This window comes from Solanum stenotomum, chromosome 3 (assembly GCF_019186545.1).
Source record: "Solanum stenotomum isolate F172 chromosome 3, ASM1918654v1, whole genome shotgun sequence".
In the NCBI taxonomy this organism is placed as follows: domain Eukaryota; kingdom Viridiplantae; phylum Streptophyta; class Magnoliopsida; order Solanales; family Solanaceae; genus Solanum; species Solanum stenotomum.
Window position 1 is genome coordinate 13,769,258 of NC_064284.1, and position 22,013 is coordinate 13,791,270.

At 30.3% G+C, this 22,013-nt stretch overlaps 2 protein-coding genes and 1 long non-coding RNA gene across 11 annotated transcripts in view; 1 reads left to right on the forward strand and 2 right to left on the reverse strand.

Moving 5' to 3' along the window:
• Window positions 1-22,013, reverse strand: part of LOC125860936 (putative D-cysteine desulfhydrase 1, mitochondrial) — a 43,252-nt gene that overhangs the window by 10,749 nt on the left and 10,490 nt on the right. For 2 of the 9 annotated variants that reach the window (XM_049540989.1, XM_049540994.1), the window contains 2 exons: window positions 12,461-12,553; window positions 12,237-12,294 (listed from right to left, as the gene is read on the reverse strand). In XM_049540989.1, the coding sequence (XP_049396946.1) occupies window positions 12,237-12,294; window positions 12,461-12,553 (151 nt within the window). Of the gene's footprint in view, window positions 1-10,124; window positions 10,516-11,820; window positions 11,919-12,041; window positions 12,156-12,236; window positions 12,295-12,460; window positions 12,554-12,957; window positions 13,050-13,151; window positions 13,263-13,340; window positions 13,536-14,218; window positions 14,285-22,013 lie in introns of those variants that run through there. The other 7 variants (XM_049540991.1, XM_049540992.1, XM_049540990.1 and 4 more) reach the window with 7 other exon arrangements.
• Window positions 1-22,013, forward strand: part of LOC125860935 (long chain base biosynthesis protein 2b) — a 45,450-nt gene that overhangs the window by 1,958 nt on the left and 21,479 nt on the right. The gene's annotated exons all lie outside the window — the stretch shown is intronic.
• Window positions 440-4,086, reverse strand: LOC125860938 (uncharacterized). The gene is made up of 3 exons (XR_007445899.1): window positions 4,060-4,086; window positions 1,342-1,416; window positions 440-688 (listed from the first exon to the last, which is right to left on the reverse strand). It is a non-coding gene; the product is annotated as an uncharacterized LOC125860938 (long non-coding RNA).

The following is a 22,013-nucleotide window of genomic DNA, read 5'->3' on the forward strand; positions in this document are numbered from 1 at the left end:
GTAACCTAAATATAATATTAGATGTCATGCAAAATTCACTACAAGAAAAGTGGCTATTAGCGAAGGGAAAACTGGTCCTTAAAAGTGTAATTCTAGTCCTTAGAAGTCAATAGCGACCATAAATATCTGGTCGCTCCCCGTCCTTATAGGCACCGTCGCTAGAGATCAATAGCGAAGAGTTCTATTCACCGGTCCTTATAGTATTTGCGCGACGAGAAACACACTGGTCCCTAAAACACTTTTAAGGACTATAAATCTGGTCCTAAGCATGGATCGACTGGTCCCTACAATAATTTACTAGCTTAGTTTTACTGGTCAAAGAAAAGTCTTTTAAGACCAAAATACTGGTCCTTAAAGATTCTTCTCAAGTTATGTTTCTTTTGAATTTATACCATAATTAATTAAATAATCAGATACACATGATAAAAAAATGTCAATAAATTCATGCTTTAATTATACAAATAAGAACTTACAAATCTAAAATTGGTATATTATTAGAAAATATGTAATAACATCACATTTGTAGCAATATAACCACAATGCACATGCACGCTATTGTTTACACAACTTTTTAGGAAAATAATAATCTACATTTTCCTAACTTCTCAAACAAATGATAACCAATTTCACAACTTGTATGAAGTCTTCAAAACTCTCATCATGACTTGTAACTGAAACTCTTCAAACCCTGTAAAAAATAAAAGTAAAATCTATTTAGAGAATTATATAGATCAGAGAGTATCTAAAAGATAATATATTGGTGAGAAAAATTGGGATATTGTATCTTTCTTCCCCTTCAAATTAAACATGTCATCTTCATATATAGTCCAACTACATTCTTCAAATACAAATTGTAGGAAAGCTAGGTATCCAGTATATTACAAAAATAAGAGTTTAAAACAAGAACATTACACAATCTAGGGAAACCTCCAATCATTCTTCATGAATGTCCATGTTTAACCTAAGAACTTCAATACAGATGTTCGTTAAAAAGCATTTATTTGAAAATATTAAAGTAATCATGAAATTCAAGAAAGAGAAAAAAATAAGAAACATTTTGAATGGCCAGTGATGAAAATAATTATTTTACTATAATACATCACTGTTTAAAATTGGTTCTATTGCTTTCTTTGGTGTATATGTTCCTTGAGAATCAGAAAGCAACCATAATTTACACATAATGTAAACACCAGTTAAAATCATGAAGAGTATTTGCATGGTTATCGATAACACTTGATATCACTTTTCAGACATAAGTAAATAGAGAAATAAAGTACTATCTCAAGGAATTGAAAAAAAACAAAATTAATGTGCAGCAGACACACATAAAAGTAGACTTACAAGGTAAGGTGAAGCACCTAAAAGCCTCAAAAATATGTTCTGGTTCAAGTGTTTGTTTGTCTTCTCTAGTATAAACTTCATTGGATTCAGATGAGATAGAATTAATCAAATTCACACAATATAGATAAAGTCTCAAACACTTCGCAAATGAGAAAAAGGGAAAACGATCTTATGAAATTAATTTAAATAATAACTGAAGCTAGCTTAAGTACTCATAGAAGCTATACACATTTTATTTACTTAATATATTCAGAAAGGTCAGAACATGAAAAGGAACATATATCACGAGCCAAAACATCTATGGAAGGAAAAACTTAGCGCCAACAAACAATAACACAATAATCATAGTCTTTATGAGAACTTATTTGTATGAAGTGTGTAACCATCTCAATAGTTCATATCAGAAAGGTAACGAACATTGCTCATTGGTTTAAACGTCTGAAGTAGTCCACCAATAAGATATGAGGATAAGTTTGAGCCGAGATAACACATGATAGTCTCGCCAAATGTCTATATTGCTTCACCACCCCATCTAATAGCTTAAGTTGTTAAAGAGAGTGCCCTTTTAAGTTCATACATTTGGACTTGTTCTTTTTAATAAGCCAAGCACATGAAAAACTTTTTAATATAGGTTGCTGCAAGACTAAACTCAAGTACTCTACATGCTTTGCTACCATGTTTAAGTGTGACCATCTTATCTAAAATCTAAATCTATTAAGAAAGTACACTTTCATTTACTTAATTACCTCTCAAATAACCTTAGACTTTATAAGGACTAGTAAAAATCCTTTAGCACATAACTTAACCAAATTGCTAAATATATCAGTAAACATCTAAGGATAACGCATGAATTCGATTCCATCGACCAGCTTATCAAGTGAAAATTGGTCAACTGGTATGGGTAGAGGGCCTACACCTTTGGCATACACCTTTTCACCCAAAAATGATTGGTCACCAAAGATATGGACAATAGTTTCTGGGCACTATAACCAAATAAAGTTGATAAGTTGCAAGTAAAACCAATAGATATTAGCAGGGTAATGAACATACAACATTTGAAACTCTATCACAACTTTTAGACCAATAGAACCCCCATGGTGCACCAGAAAGGAAAATTATCGGGGTAATTCAAGGTTTTTAAAACTAGAATTCCTTAATCTCACACTTATCTCTACAACATTGACGTACAAGTCTTTCACTAACCAAAAATTGTTGACTAGTGCGAGAGCTAATGTATATTTAAACAATAACTAAGACTTAACGTAAACTAGTTGGTATCATATATATAGGTCCTTTAGTTCCATGTTGTTCTGTTGTTCTAAGCAAAATCAGTAGTTGTTTCAATTAGTAGAATACACAGTAATGGAGTTGGACAAATATTTCAACTGAAGCACAACAATTCATCGAAATAAACATAATGTATTATTACGCAGTGAAAGAGATTTGAATTACCCTCTCGCTCCAAAGCAGTTCATAGCTTAACAACACGATAAACTATTAAGTCCCCAACTAACCAAACTCATAGTACTATTAAATGGAATATGACTTGAACTTGCAACAACATTACCCATCTGACCCATTATTTATTCACAGAATTGAAAACGAAATAGGTGGCACAAAGACTATGATGACAGGGGAACTCCTTTGCCTCAAGAATTTATATACAATAGTAGCATCCAAAAGGAAAAATGCTTTGTTTCTAAATCTGGTCTTGCTATATTTATCCCGATTTATTGAAATAACAAGAAATTGGTTGATACTACTGGCTTTTATTAGGCGTAGCCATCAAAGTGAAGACCAAATGCATTTTTTTGATACAATCTTTTATCAAAATATACATATACACATATACAACAACAACAACAAAATATATCAACTTATGAATTGAGAAGTTTAACACCACAAATCAATAAACTTGAAAGTTAAAAGAGACTTATCAAGTGTCAGTAGTTTGATTTGCACCTAATGCAAGAGATGTAGAAGAGACACATAATGGAAAAATTTGTAAAAAGTTGTAATTGAACTAAGAAGTGGAAATTGTTACAACCAAAGATGTTGTATATATCTAAATAATTGGACCCTAGTAACATTGAGAATACCTCCTCTTTTAAATTGTATTTAAAGTTGGATATCAGTACTACTTCTCAGAATAGGATAACTTAAATGTTTTTGAAATTGGAAACTTAGAGGTTTATAAGAAAAAGGTATAAACTTTAGTATAAATTTTACTACTCATATCTCAATAAATTCTATTGAAAAGGTAGGGTAGAACATTGAATTTCTCAATGCTCTAACCTCTTTATTGTAAAAAAATTGAACTTTCTAACCCAAAACATCTCTCCTACAACTTTTCTACAACCTATATTTACTAACTTTTTATTTGAGAAGTCTTATTTTATAGTATAATCACTGTCCATTACTCTAAAAACACAACATCTAGTAACCAAAAACAAGGACATCCCAAACTTAGGATGCAAATTCTAACGACCTTGTTAAATTTTGTTTGTTTCCATTCATTAGTTCTCCAATACAATACTGTAAGAAATCTGCAATTTTTTCCCAATCAAATAAAAATGAACCCATTAATGTTCTATTCCACATTTGAGATAAACAAAACATCAACATATTTAAAATCAAAACTCAAAGGCTACAAGGAGAACATAATCATAAAGTGTAAACAAATAACTTACTATACTCAAATTAAAAGATAAGATTTACCTCAAAAACGTTGAAATAAAGAAACAGGGACCATCAAAAAACATTGAGCATCCATAGACACTTGTTCAATCTTCAGATTTCTGAGATAGAATTTCGGAGAGTTCTTGGGCTCATGGTCAAGTCCACAGCCTGGAGAATACAAATAAGTGAGAGAAAACACATTGTAGAAACCCAATTGATTGAAAAATCGAAAAGCTACCAGAATGATTTGTATGTTTGTGTCCTTTCGTTATTGCTCGATCTACCCGGAACATAGATGAACAGAATAGAGGCAGAAGAGGAACTATGATTTTCACTTGCATAGAGAAGCGGTCTAGGGTTTTTTTTTTAGATGAAGTTAGGTTTCAACGATGATATTTGCTTTAGTTAAAGTACCCATTCCTAATTTTTTTATTTTTTTTAAGAGCAATATTTTATTTTGAGTTTAGTCTCGCTCAATTTTGGATATTAGGGACAAGTTATTGATGATATTAGGGACTATATTTCATCCCTTCGCATTTTAGAAAAATAAATAAGAGAACTAGGGTCCGAAAAAAAATCTGGACCTTATAGGTACGCTTTTAAAAACAAGATATTTTACTCGTCGCTAAATGTTGGTCTTTGTTAAGCCTTTTCATTGTAGTGAAATGTCTAAGTTCATTTTTTATTTGCCACCTTGCTTTTGGTGGTAAAACATATATAGGTGAAGAAGTTGGGAATAAGAAAATGGTTGAACATTTAGCTGCTCGAACCGTGATCGAATCGCTATCGGATATGTTTATTTATTGTTTTATTTTACCTCAATGCTTAATGAATATATATTATATGCAAAACAACGTTAGTCTAATACCTTAAAAATCTCAAAGAAATGAATGCAAATACTCTTTCACTAATAATCATGTCCAAAGTTAACTCTGATAATCATTTGCCTAAATGCTCAGGTGAGAATTGAGATAATCGTGATTATAATTGATTATTTTTCAAAAATTACATATACTTGTTGAGTCACATCTCATGCATGTTGTTTTGAATAGGTAATTTAACCTCATGACAACCATGTCAAATAGTGACAATATTATAAAAAATATACACCAAATGCATGCATAGTTCAAATACAATTTTTTTTGTACCTAAAAGAAAGGTTAAATGTATTTCGTCAAATATCACAAAACTAAAATTAATAATTACTAATAATTGTGAAACTAAATTATTATCCTTAAATAATTAACTAAAGAGGAATATCAAAATAAATAAGATAATAACATTCTTAGTTAAAGGAGAGCTCTGTGCAGCATCGTGCTTACAAAATAATTTTTCCATTTTATATTTTATAACTACGAAGAGTGTTTAACATGCAAAGACAATGACGACAACAACAACAAAAAGTCAACAACATACCTAATGAAATTTCACTAAGTGAGGCTTGGGATGAGTAGAGTTTAAACAAACATTATCACTATCTCGTGAAGATGAAGAGGTTGTTTACGAAAACCACTCGGCTCGAGTGTAACAAATCCAAACACAAAGAAGAACAATATAGAACTTTTTTTAAGAGTATATCAAAATACTATAACATCCAATTAAAATAAAGTTGAGTCAAATCTTGCAAAGTGAATGCACGATCCCACTAAACTTAAAAAGTATCATGTATGTTTCTATCAAGATATTTAGACAAACATTTAAATCCCAAGTATCAGTTGCCAAATCTTTTAGGCTTCATTTTCTTCTTGAGGGCAAATTCATTTAGAATAGATTTGCACAACGTAGGGTCCTTTAAAAAAACACACAAAAAAAAGTAACATTTTAAGCAAAATAAATCTTTAGCGCACTATTCAAATCGGAGCAGAAAATGTAGGATGAATACCTCGTAAAGAAACGAAAAAGTTTCAACTTCAGTTTCTTGATGAATAATTGATTCATAAGCAATTTTTGCAACTTCCTGCTCAGCTTGCTTTTTAGTTGAATGTGTCAACTTGGATGTGTATTCAACACCATCCACCAACACTTTAGCTCTATGCATTGGGAAGTTTTCAGAACCTTCATTAAAAGATTGATAAATTGGGAGCCTTTTCCTAGCTTTTTGTGTGTACTCTTGTAGTTGATTTTTGTATATCGTAGCAACTGAAAAAAAATTATATTAATATATTATAATAATGGACTTAATGCATAAAAAATAATATGAATTAAGTAAATAAGATTTTAATTCTATGTATATACATTATTATGTTGACTCTCATTGCACCTAATTTTCATCCATTCCATATCCCCACCTCATGTACATACCATACTACTACTATAACAACAACAATATATTATAAGCAATTCAAGTCAAAATAAAAAATGTGAAGATGAGACAAATTCGAACTAAGAACCTATTTGATATTGTTGTCATGAGGCTAAAAACACTTATTTTTGTAAAGAATAAATGTACTTTGACTCTAATTAGGATATATAACTAGAACAATTATATACCTATGTATCATTTCTCTTTGTGTACTCTAGTAAAGTTAGGAGACTTGACTCCTCAGAAACCTCTTGTAGAAGTATTTGTTTTTATCTTCAATGAGAAATAGAGAAGAAAAGTTTCTTTCAAGTATTGGAGCCCTAGTGGTTTGAGCAACCTTCCAATTAGGGTTTTTTTCGTTTTTCTTCTTTAGAGTAAAAAAATAATGACCACTTGAACCAGCAATGAGATACTTTATTCCCCCAAGCATGTCAAACACTCAAGTTGATGCTTAAACCACCATAGTGGTAACTTATTCCCCTACACCTAACCTTGCTCATCAATTGACCTTGAAGCTCACATCGACAAACTTCTTGCTATGAAAGACACAATTTCTTTCATTAATTTATGGTGTCGTCTTAATTACCATATTAATGATAGTGAACCTGTTCCTGATAAGTTTATAGTAGATAATCAGTTGAATCCAGCCTACCAAGCTTGGGTACGCCAAAATCAACTTGTTTTAAGTTGGATTGTTGCTTCAGTATCCAAGAGTGTGCTACCATAATTACTTGGGATGAAACAACCCGTGCAGCATGGAACAAACTAGTTGTAGCCTATACATCTGGATCCAAATCACAAATTTGTGAGCTCAAAGCACAATTGCATACTCCGAGTCGTGACAATGCGAACATTGAGACTTATGTCCCAAAAGCAAAAGGAATTACAAATAGATTTGCCTGTTAATAACGAGGTCTTGATCGTTCTTCTAATCAAGGATTTACACAATCTTCTCAGCACCACAACTTTCAGAGATCTACTTCGTTAACTTAATCTGGGGTCCAGTCTTCATACTCTGATATGTCTGGGATTGTTTGTCATAATTATGAAGAAAAGGGCCATATTTAACATATTTGCCCATCACCCAAAATCATCGGTGTCTAGCAGACCCTCTTCAAATTTAGCTAGCACCTCGACTCAGCCTACACAAAACTGGTTAATGGATAGTGGTACCACACGTTATCTTATGGCTAAATCTTGACAATTTCGCCATCCATTCGGAGTACCAAGGTCCTGAAGAAGTAGCCTTAGGTAATGGTTCCAAGCTGCCTATCTCTCACATAGGTCAAGGCTCACTATCTACTTCTAATAAAATATTTGCTCCAGATAATGTTCTACGTGTTCCTACTGCCACTCAAAATTTACTATCTATTAGTTCTTTTAGTGCATCAAATCAAGTTTTGATTGAATTTTTTCCTAACTATTTTTTGGTAAAGAATTTGGCAACGAGGACAATTCTTCATAAAGGGCCGAAAACTGATAATATCTACTCCCCTTCCAGTGTTGAAATCATCATTTTCTCCTGCTTCATATGTTGCATCCCTTAGTGTTTGGCATGCACAACTAGCTTAGAAATCCTATCCTGCCGTCAAGTGTCTTCGTGTCGTCTTTTAGTTTATCTCCTAATTGAGCTATACATGTGTTGTTAACAAAGAGTCACAAAGTCCCCTTTAGAGAGTCTAGTTTTAAGGCCACGTGGCTTCTATATTTAGTTTTTTCAGTCATTTGGGGGTCCTGCCCCAATAGATTTTAATGATGGCTATCATTATATGTTATCGTCTTTGATCACTTTAGCAAATATACTAGGATATACTTTCTTAAATTTAAATATGATGTTCTATCCATTTTAATCAATTTCGTACAATTGTGGAAAAGTTCTTTGGTCACCCAATAAAATGCTTTCAAGCAGACTGGGGTAAATTCAAGTGTTAACTAGTTGCGTGTGAGAAAATGACATTGTTCAACGTTTATCTTGCCCTTATACTCCAGAACAAAACATTTGTGCTTAGTAGAAACATAAACATATAGTTGAAACTGATCGTGCTTTGTTGAATTGTTCTAATGTTCCTCAAAAAAATTGGACTAAATGTGTGCATTCAAGAACACATGTTTTAAATTGCATTCAATTTTTCTATTTTTTTTACTTACTTTATTAAAAGAGGATATATTTATCAAAACAAAAACTACCAAATTTATAGAAAATTTATATGAAGTATTAAATTAATTGAAAGCACAACCTTAATAAACAGATAGATAAAAAATGCATGTGATGTAACGAAATACACAAAAAAAAAATGTGCACCTTTATTCTCCATAACAATGTTTAATTCGTGACGAAGTAGGTTGAGTTTTTCTCTCCTTTAGCTTGTAGCGGCACTTCGGCAAATATCTTATAAAAAATGTCTTGTGTTAAGTCAAGAGACAAAACCTAGATTGTATTTATATGTGTACAAGTGTTAATCTAGTGAGTCTGATCCTCGTTATAGGCTTATTAGTCTTCAACAGGCCTATATTATTGTCAGCCCTCACCTATCTATGAAATAACACAGGCCCATTATGGAATCCAAAATATACTATCTGATATGTGTCTTGTCCGTCAACTATTAAAATTTAGCCCATTTTTAAAAATATAAAAGAATAACTTAATGTTAAGTTCACATTAATAAAATAATTCTAATTGCAAAAATAAAGGGAGAGACATACATGCACTTGTAATAGCCCTAATTAGAGAGAAGATCAAATCAAATCAAATAATAAAATAAAAATTTTATTTGAGTAGTGTTTCTTATTATTAATTTACCAAAAGATATTTTATATTCTTTGTATTGACTCCTCGAATAGAAAGGGTAGAAAAAAGGCAACATAATAATACACTACATAAGAAAAAGCTGGAATTTGATCTTGAAAATAATCGACTCAAGCTCATCATACCTTTTTTAGTGACTCGACTCAAGCTCATCATAACCCTTTTTGTGACTCGACACAAGCTCATCATACATAATTCGATTTCCTCTTCTTTGTGTTCTATTAATCAGGAGCATCCAACAGCGCCTCGCTGATTTAGAATTCGAACACAAAAACCATACTTGAGCAATTATTCTTACATGTGTCTACTATTTAGGCAGAATACCCTCACCCATTCTTACTAAGAAACTGAAAAAAGCCTCAAAAACAGAAGAAAGGGTGGATATGTGGGATCAATAGATAGCTGGGAGGTGAATAATAATTTAGTTGAACAGTTATTTAAAATTTTATTTTATTGATAAAATTTAGTTGTCAAATTAGTCTAATTTGAGTGGCTTTGTTGATACAAAATAATCATAAATGATTTTAATAGTGAATTTTGCTATAGTTGAAAACTCAATTAAATTAATTCACTCTTACCACTCGTAAACAATTTGCAGAATTAGCTCAAGAATTGAGAGATCACATTTGATTGGATTATGATGTAGCCATCTCCAAAGTGGAAAGTAGTAATTAAAAGTGAATACAAATTCCTTTGAGTAGATGTTTTAGCCCCGAGTGGTAGTTCTAGAGACGTTGCTGCACCATCATTTTCATTAATCCTGTGGCTTTATTTTCTAGATTCCTCTAATATTTAGATAACATAGTTTAACCAGACTGACTTAACAAGATTATAATTATTGATGGATTATCTGAAAAATCAACTCAACATTTAAATGACGAATGAAGTGGTAATAACCAAGGGAAATCAAGGTCTAAATTTTAGTAAAGCAAAAAATATTACCGAGCTTGCAATATATACATATGTTAGTACTTAGTAGGAAAAAATAGATGCATGTTAGATCCAAATAACATCATAGATAGATAAAAAAGAAACCACACACCAAGATAGAGTCACATATTCTTATTACTAGTAGTTTTAGAAGTGGCATAAAGCACCTCCTTTATTCAATTAAATCTAGAAAAGCTGGAATTCGAATTTTCAATTCCCGTACACAATTGTAATCACCTTTTATTGGCAATTTCAGACCATTTTGCCTATGCCTTGTTGTCTAGGGACAGATTCATGGATTTCCATTTTACGCCATTTGGCGAGGAATGAGGCGATTTTCTCAGCTTTATCATACACACCCAGTAGCCCACCTGTGTGTATGAAGAGAACCTTTCTTCCCTCCCATTTCCTTGGATTCTCCCTCATGTCTTCTATCATTCCATAAGCTGCTTTACCACTGTCAAAATCAATAATGTATCATTAAACTATACTGGAGAAACATAATTTTATTGATAAATATGTAGATACAATTTTGTTCCTCTCTTGATTCTTCTCTCATAAGATTTCTCCATGATTCTAGGGCCGTTAGTGGCGTATTTCCCAAATTTGGATGATCTATAGATTTGATCTCTTTATGAATATTCTTTGAATTTGCGGAATTAGGGTTTAGGATTGAGTAACCTCCAAGAATCCTAATTGGAATTGAATATGTAGAATCTCAACTCGAATTAAACACATCTTGTATAGACCCACAAAATTTCAATATCTACACCAATTTCACAAGTGGCATTCCAGATTGATTGAGTCTTCCTTACCCTCATATACATGGTAGTCACTAGGGGTGTATATAGGTCGGTTTGGTTTGGTTTTTCATTAAAAAAAATCTAAATCAATTATGTCGGTTTATTAAATCTAAAAACCAAATCAAACCACATAAAGTTGGTTTTTTCGATTTCGGCTTTAGTCAGTTCTTTCGGGGTTTTTTTGATTTTTTCAGTTTTTTACAATTATACGGTATTTGAAAAAGAGATCAAATATGTTTTCACTTACATGTGTGAGAAACTAAACTTAAAAAATGTTAAATGAATAGAAATTTTAGAAAAAACGGTAAAATCCACATGAGTACAATTTTGTTTTTTTGAAATATCAACGTTCATTATGTTAAATTAATAAGATTAAAGGCTACAAGCAAACTGAATACAAAACAAAATATTTACAAAGTAAATTGTTAACTTCAAATTTGAAAAACTATAACAATATAATTGTAACTTCGGATCTTAATACAAAATAAAATATTTACAAATTTTACAAGCCCAAATTTGAAATAAAATATATAAACATTGAAAACTATAAACCAACTAAAAATATATTATCAAAGTAGATTATAAATAATATTTTTTATCTATAAATAAAATAAAATTATTTATATATATATATTATGTCGGTTTGGTTTGGGTTCGATTTGACTTTTTTTCTTTTAATACCAAACCAAACAAAGAGTGGTTGGTTTTTTTCTTTCAACCGCCAAACCAACCAAACCAAACCACAAATCGGCTTTTTTTTGGGTTTGATTTGGTTCGTCGATTCAGTTTGACTTTACGATTTGGCTTGTACACCCCTAGTAGCCACTATCACTACCAACCCCAACCTCTCATACTATTTGTCTAGATTATATACGTTTTACAGAGTAAAGGCAAATGATGTGGACATGCCATATGATATACTAATAAAGACTGAGAAGAAGGCACAAATGGGCATATACCTGTAAACAGGGTCAAGAATAACACCTGTGGTTTCAGCAACTTGCTTCACAAATGTAAGCTCATCAATGGTGTTCATAGCATACCCGAGACCTCTCGCCTGTTAAAATACAAAAATGCAAGGACAACAACTGATGCCAATTAAGAGATTCGGAAGAGAACTAAACAAATATTACATACGTAAAACATTTATATATGCTTGAAGAAAATAATGAAGTCTTACATTTTCGATGTTAACAATATCACGGGAGCTAACCCCTGCATTAATTCCATCATGTAGACCTTGAATATGTTCATAAAAATAATCTGGATGGTCACAAACACTAAACGCATGAACCTACAAATCAAAACCAGCTACGTATTAATTAGTGTCGTTTTCTTTTTCTGGAGATGAGAGCAATTTCAGATTAAACATTACTTTTGCTTTCAAGCCACTGAGCCTCGATGCAACTGATAAACCAGCTACCGTACCCCCACTGAAAACCATGGATACATATATACTCAAAACATATGTGAACACAAACTTTTCAACCATATCTTTAGCAAATCTTGTGGTTAATTAGTGATCAATTCCAATTTCAAAAGCAACAATCACATGTATAGCAGAGAAATCATTAAAATTATGCAGAAGAGGTGCAAAACCTGCTACAAGCTACAACAATATCATCGAATTTGAATTGACTGCTCGCGTGCTGAAGTTGTTGCTCAACTTCCCTGATTGCCTCAATATAGCCCCTGACAAAATCAGAATTTCATTAAGAACTTTCTGAAAATGAAGGTTAACTTTTTGTCCTAAAAGCACCCAATAAACTTGTCAAGGTGGAAGCAACACTCTGAAAATAAGGAAGATGAAAGGAAGTAGGTTTAGGCTTTATAAGCAGAGGCATAACAAAATGAGCCTCACCAGCAGAGGCGAACCCTGGATTTGAAGTTAATGGGTGCACCACAAACAATAGCAGTGCATAGGATTCAACCCAGTCCCAGGGTTTAAACCAATGTACCAATTAGTTTTAGTGTTCTTATAGTGCCTAATGAAATATATATCATATCTCAAACTATATATACATAATTTTTTCCCAAAGTTAATTAACAGGTGCACGTGCACCCTCATATGTTCATATTGGGCCGACTCTGCTCACCAGGTTCCTAGAGAATTGGATCCACCTTCAGGGATGACGTACGGCTTTCTCCCTTCATTTAACAGCTTTTCTTTCAATAATTTTGTAAGAACCTGAGGCATAAAACACATTATGAAATTATAAACAGAAGCGGATCGATCAGAGGAATTAACACAAAAGTATATATGAGGAAGAAAAGGTATCTATAGATCGACCTCACTGCCAACATTTGCATATTCCTCTTTTGAAACAAGATCAATGTGTGCTCCAACTAAACGGTCAACAATGAGATTCCCTGTAAATCCAGGATCTTTATCCACAGGTAACTGAGACATTTATATAAGTTACTTCATTTGCATAAACAGGAAGACAAAAACAGAACAGCAGAATTAGGGAATACGTACATCTTTAGTAAGTAAAATGAGATAACAGTCAAGGTTTAAATACTTAGCAGCGACAGCAGTAGCACGACAGTGATTACTTTGTAAGACACCTATAGTCACTATGCAGTCAGCTCCCTGTGCCACCGCATCTGCCAATAAAAACTCCAGCTTTCTCACCTCGTTTCCACTCAATTGCATTCCTGACAGATCATCCCGCTGCAAATTCAAAGTTTGTTTGAGTTAAGAGTGGCATTTGTTGCGTTTATTTTTAAGCAACGTGTGAATGAGAAATTGAGAAATGTGGAAAACAAGCAGAAGAAAAATGAAAAGTCATTTCTTCTGTATTTCAAAGTTTGAGGTAGCGCTACTTCTTTAATATTTATCCATTTTATATTGGGAGGAATTAGTAAATAATCCATAACCTCAAGGTACATTTAAGGGATTAAATTCCTCAAGGACACAATGGATTTTCTGGTCAAATACTTTTGTTCTGTTTCTTTTCATTTTTTATTGCTTCTAATATCTTAATCAGAGGCAGAGCTAAGTGGGGGTTAATGGGTGCGGACAAACTCAGTAGCTTTTCCATAGACAAGGTATTTATACTAGAAAATTAATTAAATATATATATATGTGTCTATTAATTTGTGAACCCCTAACAAAATTGATTGACGGTTATTAATAAAAATTAGAACCCTCAAACTCTTAATCCTCGCTTCGCCTCTGATCTTAATACAGGAATAACAACATTGACATAGAAACAACAAATCAGATAAGAGAAACAATAGCACAAAACTTTTTTTTTGTTTGTGCATAGTGGATATTTGGCGCTTCTTTGGCCATCCTTATTTCCAAATGGCATACACTACGTCGGAGAAGAATTACTGAAAAAATGAATTTACCTTTACCCAAACCTCGGTTTTCTTCGGCAAATTAGGCAGGTTCCATTTGTGAATTGGAGTCGGAAACTAACAACAATTCCAAAACAGAATGATATATTAATCCTCATGTACACTTACAACAACAATATACGCAGTGAAATCATACAAAGTGACCAACCACATTCTGTTATCTTACATGTCCGAGTGAAAAGGTGTGAGAGGGGATGGGGTAATGATGGGAAGCCCAAGAAGGAGGTTCATAAGGCTTCTTCGTCAGAAACTGAAAGGGCGAACCGGAATCCTCCATGGATGATTTGGTAACTCAACACTGTTTCTTCCTCTTACAGTTTTTGCCAAAATAAATTTTCCACTGCTCCTATCAGTGGCTATCACCACATCTTTATAGTAAGTACGTAGTAGTAATACTTTTATCTCTGGTTTGGGTTTAAATGAGGTTATTTTATGGTTACAATTACCAAAACTAATTTTACCTTCTATGTGGAATAAATAATTTCATAATTATATTATTAAATGGGAAAATTACGCGGTTAAGCAAATTTATACTACTTAATTACTCATCATAGTGATAGTTTGCTATAATTACCATACGCGATTAACATTATACATTAATTACGTGGGATGACTTCAAGTTTGTATAATTAGCCACGTTTGTATATGTATAATTCGCCAGAATANGTCACACGTACGTTAATAATTATAAATTTTTAATTGAGTAAAAAACAAAAAAAAAATAGAAGTATATTATGACTTGATCAATGGACCTGCATATAATAAAATCAACCGTATAAAAGGAAACATAACAAACAATCGAAATAAAATTTTCTCCCCAAATAAATTATTTAACTCTAAAAGACTACATTATAGAGAGACTCATTAGAATGTTTATAACTTATATTTTCTTACATAGAAAAATTTCTCCTAAATCAATATATTATTCTTCTTTTTTGGTTGAAATTTATATTTTTTATAAGAATTTTTTTGATATAAATTAAATAACACAAACCTACTATGAGAAAGGAGTTTGATTTATAAAGTAAAGTTGAGGGTGTAAATGATTTTCACCCCAATTTTTTTATATATTAATAATTATTAGGTTCAAAGGATTGTTATACAGAAATTAAATGTAAAAAGGAAAGAAAAATCATTAAAAAAAAAATGCCACAGAGTGTGGGAAAGTTTATGTAATTCTCTCTTTAGCGCAGTAACTTTCAAGATAAATATTATTAATATTGATAAATTTTATGTGGTAACAAAAATTATACAAATGTTAGCAGCATTCATAATAATAAAACTATAACAAATATGAATTTAAAACTATAAGTGTTTCTAAAATTGATTTTGTTTAGAAAAAATATACATTAATTAAATTAAGGTAGAATAAAGAATTTTTTATTTTCTTAATAATTAATTGGGTAAATTTTAGGAATCACGTTGTTTTAATATGAAATTACAATTTAGCCCTCTTTAGTTTGTACATTAATCCCTTAAAAAGTAACACAAACCTGATACATAATATGTAGCTTGGATACATTAAAGAGTATCTCGGATACATTATAACATAAATCGAATACATTAAAAACTAGCTCGGATACATAATATGTAGCTCGGATACATTAATATGTAGCTCGGATACATTAAATACTGGCTCGGATACATTAACATGCAGCTCGAACACATTAAAGAAATAAGGGATTTTAGAGGTTTTTAGAAATAAAAGGGGATATTGGAAATAAGGGAAATATAAGACGTGTATTTCAGTAATTTTTTCATAATTTAAATAACATGTTAAAAATTGTTGAGATGAAACAAGTTAAATTGAGAAGGTCATAATACAATCCAAAATTTTAGTAAATTTGAGCCCACTTAAACGAGTACTAACTCAACTTAATTTTTATTTCTTTTAATATCTTTAATTTTAACTCAATATGCCTATTTAACCTCCTTAATTTTAAAAGACTCGATAACTAGAAACTAATAATAACTTTTCACATATTCCATTGGGATCAAAGCTAAGGTGCTAGGTATAATAAATAAACAATTAGAAGGGACAATGTTGTACATTGGACCATTGGAGAAGTGGTGACTATACAATCACGTAGATAACAACTTTTTCGAAGTACACTGACTAATAAGGACATCATAATAAGGGGTCATTTAGTAGCGCGTATTAGGTAAAATAATATATTATTAACTTTGTGTATTATAGTAATATTTTATTTGATACTTTTTTTAATTTATGTACAACTATATTGTGTTGTGTATTGAGAAGCATATTGTTAATATCATGGATTTTTAGGTATAAGTAATGCAAAGAAATTCAATGCACGCATTAGCATAGTTAAAAATCCAATTGCTTTTAAAGTTTTTTTTACATCTTTAATTTTTACTATAACTATGAAGGGTATTTGTAAATAAATTTTTTATGCATTCCATGATATTTTTAATATACCAAATCAAATAATGCACAAAAATCTATGTATAATTAATGCAAGTATTACTAATAGGCTTAAGTCATCGACAACCACTTAAAGTTATCTGCATAATTCACTTAAACACTTTAACTGAGACTTGTACCTATTGAACACCTTAACTATTTTGAATTTTTACCATTTAGACACTTTGTGCACACGTAACACAAAAAGGTGTAACCCACACCTTGTTAAGCGTGTGAATCATTTAAACAACACCTTTTATTGTTTTTTTTTTTTTGTTTCTCATTATTTATTTATTTTAAAAATAACCATCTTTCTTTCTTCTTCTCTCTTTCAAAATTGCACCTCCTGCCACCAATTATTCATAACAACAAAATCCATCACCTTACATCTTTTTTTATAAATTTACTTATTCGCTTATGCTTAAATTTGATGAGAAATGGAGTCAACCATCTACATTTTCTTTGTCAGAAAAAATGAAGAACATAATCTAAGTTTTTTTGCCGGAAAATATGGAGGCCACACACACTGCCCCCAATCCACACCCCTTCTTGCTTCATAACGAAACAGAGACGTAAAGTAAATTTGAAATCAAAATAAGAACAGAATGAACAGATTTTTTTTTTAAAAAAAATACTATCAATTTGAGACAGGAACCAAAAAGAAAACATAAAGAGAAAAAAAAGAAGAAGATGCATTCATACTTAGTATATGTTAAAATCTTCATTTAGAAAATAACAATGGTGAACAAGAGGTGATTTTAGTGAGAGAAGAAAAGGAAAGATTTGGGATGGTGTCTGGTGCAGGATGGGTGTGAGGATGGTAAAATGGATTTTTCTTTTTTTTTTAGTTGAAATTCTTTTCTTTTTGCATTTATATTTTTTTTAATTTTCAAAATTCATATATATAATTATTTTAAATTTAAATGCCACATGTCTTCATTTGATTTGTTATTTTGCCACATCAGCTGCATGTGTATTACACGCACTTTCTCTTTTGACCAGGTCTTAAAAAAATGTTTGATAGATATTTATTTTCTAAGGTTTGAGTGTCTAATAGGAAAATGGGCATGTTGAAGTGTCTAAGTAAATTTTGCGGATAATTTTAAGGAGCTGTAGATGACTTAAGCCATTACTAATAAGAGTATTATTAATGCAAATATTATTAATAAACTCTACCAAACGACCTTACATAGCAAAATTTATGAGGCTATAAATAAATAGCATGTGAAAAATAAGTCCATTCAAGTCTAGTACAATTTTCAAATTATTGATAACGTTCATTTAAAAATTTCATATAAAAGTGATTTTTAACAACCAACCCCAAACATAAAATCAGAGTGGCAACCACCATCGTACCAATAAACTTTACTATAAGAATGAATCAATAAAAGTATGTCACCCGCGAGTTAATAATTATAATTTTTTAAATAAGTAAAAAGTAAACAAAAATAGAAGTATATTATAACTTGATCAATGGACCTGCATATAAGAAAACTAACCATATAAAAGAAAACATAAAAAATAATCGAAAGAAAATTTTAAATTCTTTTAACTCTAAAAGCCTACGTTATAGATAGACTCATTAAAATATTCATAACTTATATTTTTCTACATCCCCTAAATCAATATTTTATTTTTCTTATTGGATGAAATTTATATTTTTTATAAGATTTTTTTATATAAATTAAATAATACAAACATACTATAATTTTAAGGATATATATATATATAAAAAGACACAATGAGAAAATAAATAGAAGCAGAGGATTATGTGGCTGGGGTAAGATTTTTTTTTAAAAAATAAAATAAAATAATATCCAAATTATTATTTGAAGGNGGGGGGGTGAAAGGGCGATGAAGTAAAATATTTTTTAAAAAATTTTATAATTTTTTTAATAAAAAACTAAAAAATTGGGGTAGGTGAAGTACGGTGAGAGGAAGTGGTGGAGTGGGATAAGAAAAACGGGTTTATATTTTTATTTTATTTTCTAAAACAGTTTACATTCTATTTTAGAGATTTTATTTTATTTTGAGAAAGGGTGGGGAATAATACTTTAATCTTTAATTTTAACTAATACTAATAATTTATTTAATTTTTGTCAAGGTAAAATATCTTGTCCATGTGAAGTGTGATGTGACAATTTCTTTTTAAATGAAAGAGAGAAGGTATAACATACACCATGATGAAAGTGTAATAAAAGAGAGAGATGTGTTTTTCAAACTAATAAGTGAAATGACAGGTATGAAACTCACAGTCTCAATTGTTTATGTATGAAACTCAAAAAAAATAAAAATTAAATGTATTTTTGACAATTATCTCTATTATGGATATTGATAAATTTTAAATGGTAACAAAATTTACACAAATATTAGCAATATTCAAAGTAACAAACTATAACGAATATGAATTTAAAACTAAAGAAAATATTTTTTTTTCTTTTTTAAAATATATTCTTGCTGAATCAAGCAAGTACGAGATGTACCTACTTAAAATCGGCTATTTAATTTTGGAATACTAGTACATATGATCACCAAGCTTTCGAGTTCTTTTTCTTTCGTAAATGAAATGCCTTGAATTTATACATTTTTAAGGAAAATGAAATTTAAAGAAAATATTTTAAATCTGTTGTACAATCGCATTTACGATTTTTTTCGAAGTGCCTTACACCCTCTTTGGAAAATAACTAAAATCATTACCCTTTTTCTCTAGTTTTGCAAAAACAAGGTTTTAAAATATCCCTTTTAAATTGATTTTTAAATTTTTTTAAAATTGGGTGGTTGCTCAATATTTTCAATAAACAATAATCGAGTAATGAAACATTTTTAACGAGTTTATAAACGAAATCGCATCAATAATCATAACAAAAAAAAAAAGAGTTACACAGCAGACTAAAATAATAAAACCTAAGAGCCGATATCATTTTGATTCTTTGATTAATTTAATTATTAGATCATTATAGGTAGGGGTGTGAAAAATGAGCTCAAATATAGATAATCCGTCCAATCTGTCCAGAATTTTAAGAGTAAGACTCAAGATAATTTGAATTTGGTTCAATCTCAACTTATTCAAGCTTTAACCCATTTTAAGAAAATTCTCAATTGATATTGAATGTATGAATTACTATCTATTTTATATCTTTTAGGATTTATATATTCATTTGTAATTTTTTCTAAAAAGAAAATTGAGTTGGAATATAAATATTGGTTATAAAAGTTAAATAACAACATATTGAAGTTGTTAGAGATTAAGAAGGTCAATTTGGGCAGATCATGATCCAATCCGGAACTTTTAGTATATTTTAGCCCAACTTATTTGAGTCTACTTGAGCGGGTCATGACTCAATCCAATTTCTGTTTCTTTTAATATCTCTAATTTCAATTCAATTCGTCCATTTGACGCCTCTAATTTTAGGAGACCGGATAACAAGAAACTAATAACTTTTCATATAACCAACCCCAATGTGAAACTTTTCGACGCAAATTCAATTTTAATCAAGCTCTAATATAAATACCAAAACTTTTTCACACTGTCGTACATTGGACCATTGGAAAGCGGTGAAAATGTTGTACATTGGACTATTGGAGAAGTGGTGACTATACAATCACATCGATAACAACTTTTTAGAAGTACACTGACTAATAACGACATCACTATAAGGGGTAGTTTGGTAGGGTGTATTAGGTAAAATGATGTATGCATTAATTTTATGTATTATTATTGTTTGAGTGTATTACTAATATTATGGATTTGTAGGTGTTCGTAATAATGCAAAGAGATTTAGTACATGTATTAGCATGATTAAAAAATCAATTGCCCTTAATTTTTTTACATCTTTTCCATTATAACTATAAAAAGTATTTTTGTAAATAAATTTTTTTATGCAATGCATACTATTGTTAATGGACCAAATCAAACAATGCGTAAAAATAATTTTTCATAATTAATGCAAACATTATTAATACACTCCATTTTATATATTCTACCAAACGACTCTACGTATCAAAATTTACGAAGCTATAAATAAATAACACATGAAAAACAAGTTCATTCAAGTCTTGTACAATTTTCAAATTATTAATAATGTTCATTTAAAAGTTTCATATAAAAGTGATTTTTAACAACCAACCTCAAACATAAAATCAGAGTGGCAACCACCATCGCACTTTACTATAAGGATGAAACAAAAGTACGTCACACGTACGTTAATAATTATAAATTTTTAATTGAGTAAAAAACAAAAAAAAAATAGAAGTATATTATGACTTGATCAATGGACCTGCATATAATAAAATTAACCGTATAAAAGGAAACATAACAAACAATCGAAAGAAAATTTTCTCCCCAAATAAATTATTTAACTCTAAAAGACTACATTATAGAGAGACTCATTAGAATGTTTATAACTTATATTTTCTTACATAGAAAAATTTCTCCTAAATCAATATATTATTCTTCTTTTTTGGTTGAAATTTATATTTTTTATAAGAATTTTTTTGATATAAATTAAATAACACAAACCTACTATGAGAAAGGAGTTTGATTTATAAAGTAAAGTTGAGGGTGTAAATGATTTTCACCCCAATTTTTTTATATATTAATAATTATTAGGTTCAAAGGATTGTTATACAGAAATTAAATGTAAAAAGGAAAGAAAAATCATTAAAAAAAAAATGCCACAGAGTGTGGGAAAGTTTATGTAATTCTCTCTTTAGCGCAGTAACTTTCAAGATAAATAAATAAGTTATTTGAGTAACTTTATTGATACAAGAAATAAGCACAAGTGATTTCATAGAGAAATTACTATAATTGTTGAATGAGCAATTAAATTATTCACTCTTACCCACACACGTAATCAATTTACAGAATTAGTTCAAGAATTGAGAGATGATAGATTTATTTATAATCTTGCCACCTCGAAAGTGGAAAATAGTAATTACTCTATCTGTTCAATAATAATTGTCAATTATATTATTTTAGATGTTCAGCAATACTTGTCCACTTTATAAAATCAATGGATAATTTTACACTAGTTCCTAATTTACCCTTATCATTAATTATAGTCATTTCTCTATTACATTTTTCAATATATTGTATTTATTATATTCAAAGAGTGATATAGTAAATTTACTTTTATATTTATAGTTTTTTAAAAAGTGTCCATAGTCAATAGTGGACAAGTATTGTAAGACAGGGGAGTAAGAGTGAATGTAAATTCCTTCAAGTAGTAGATGTTTTGGCCCCGAGTGGTTCTATAGACGCGGCTGGACTATCATTTTCATTAGTCCTTTGTGTCACATCTTTGGTTTTTTGTGGCGTAATAACATGGTGGATCGGTTTGTTTTTATTTACTAGATTAGATT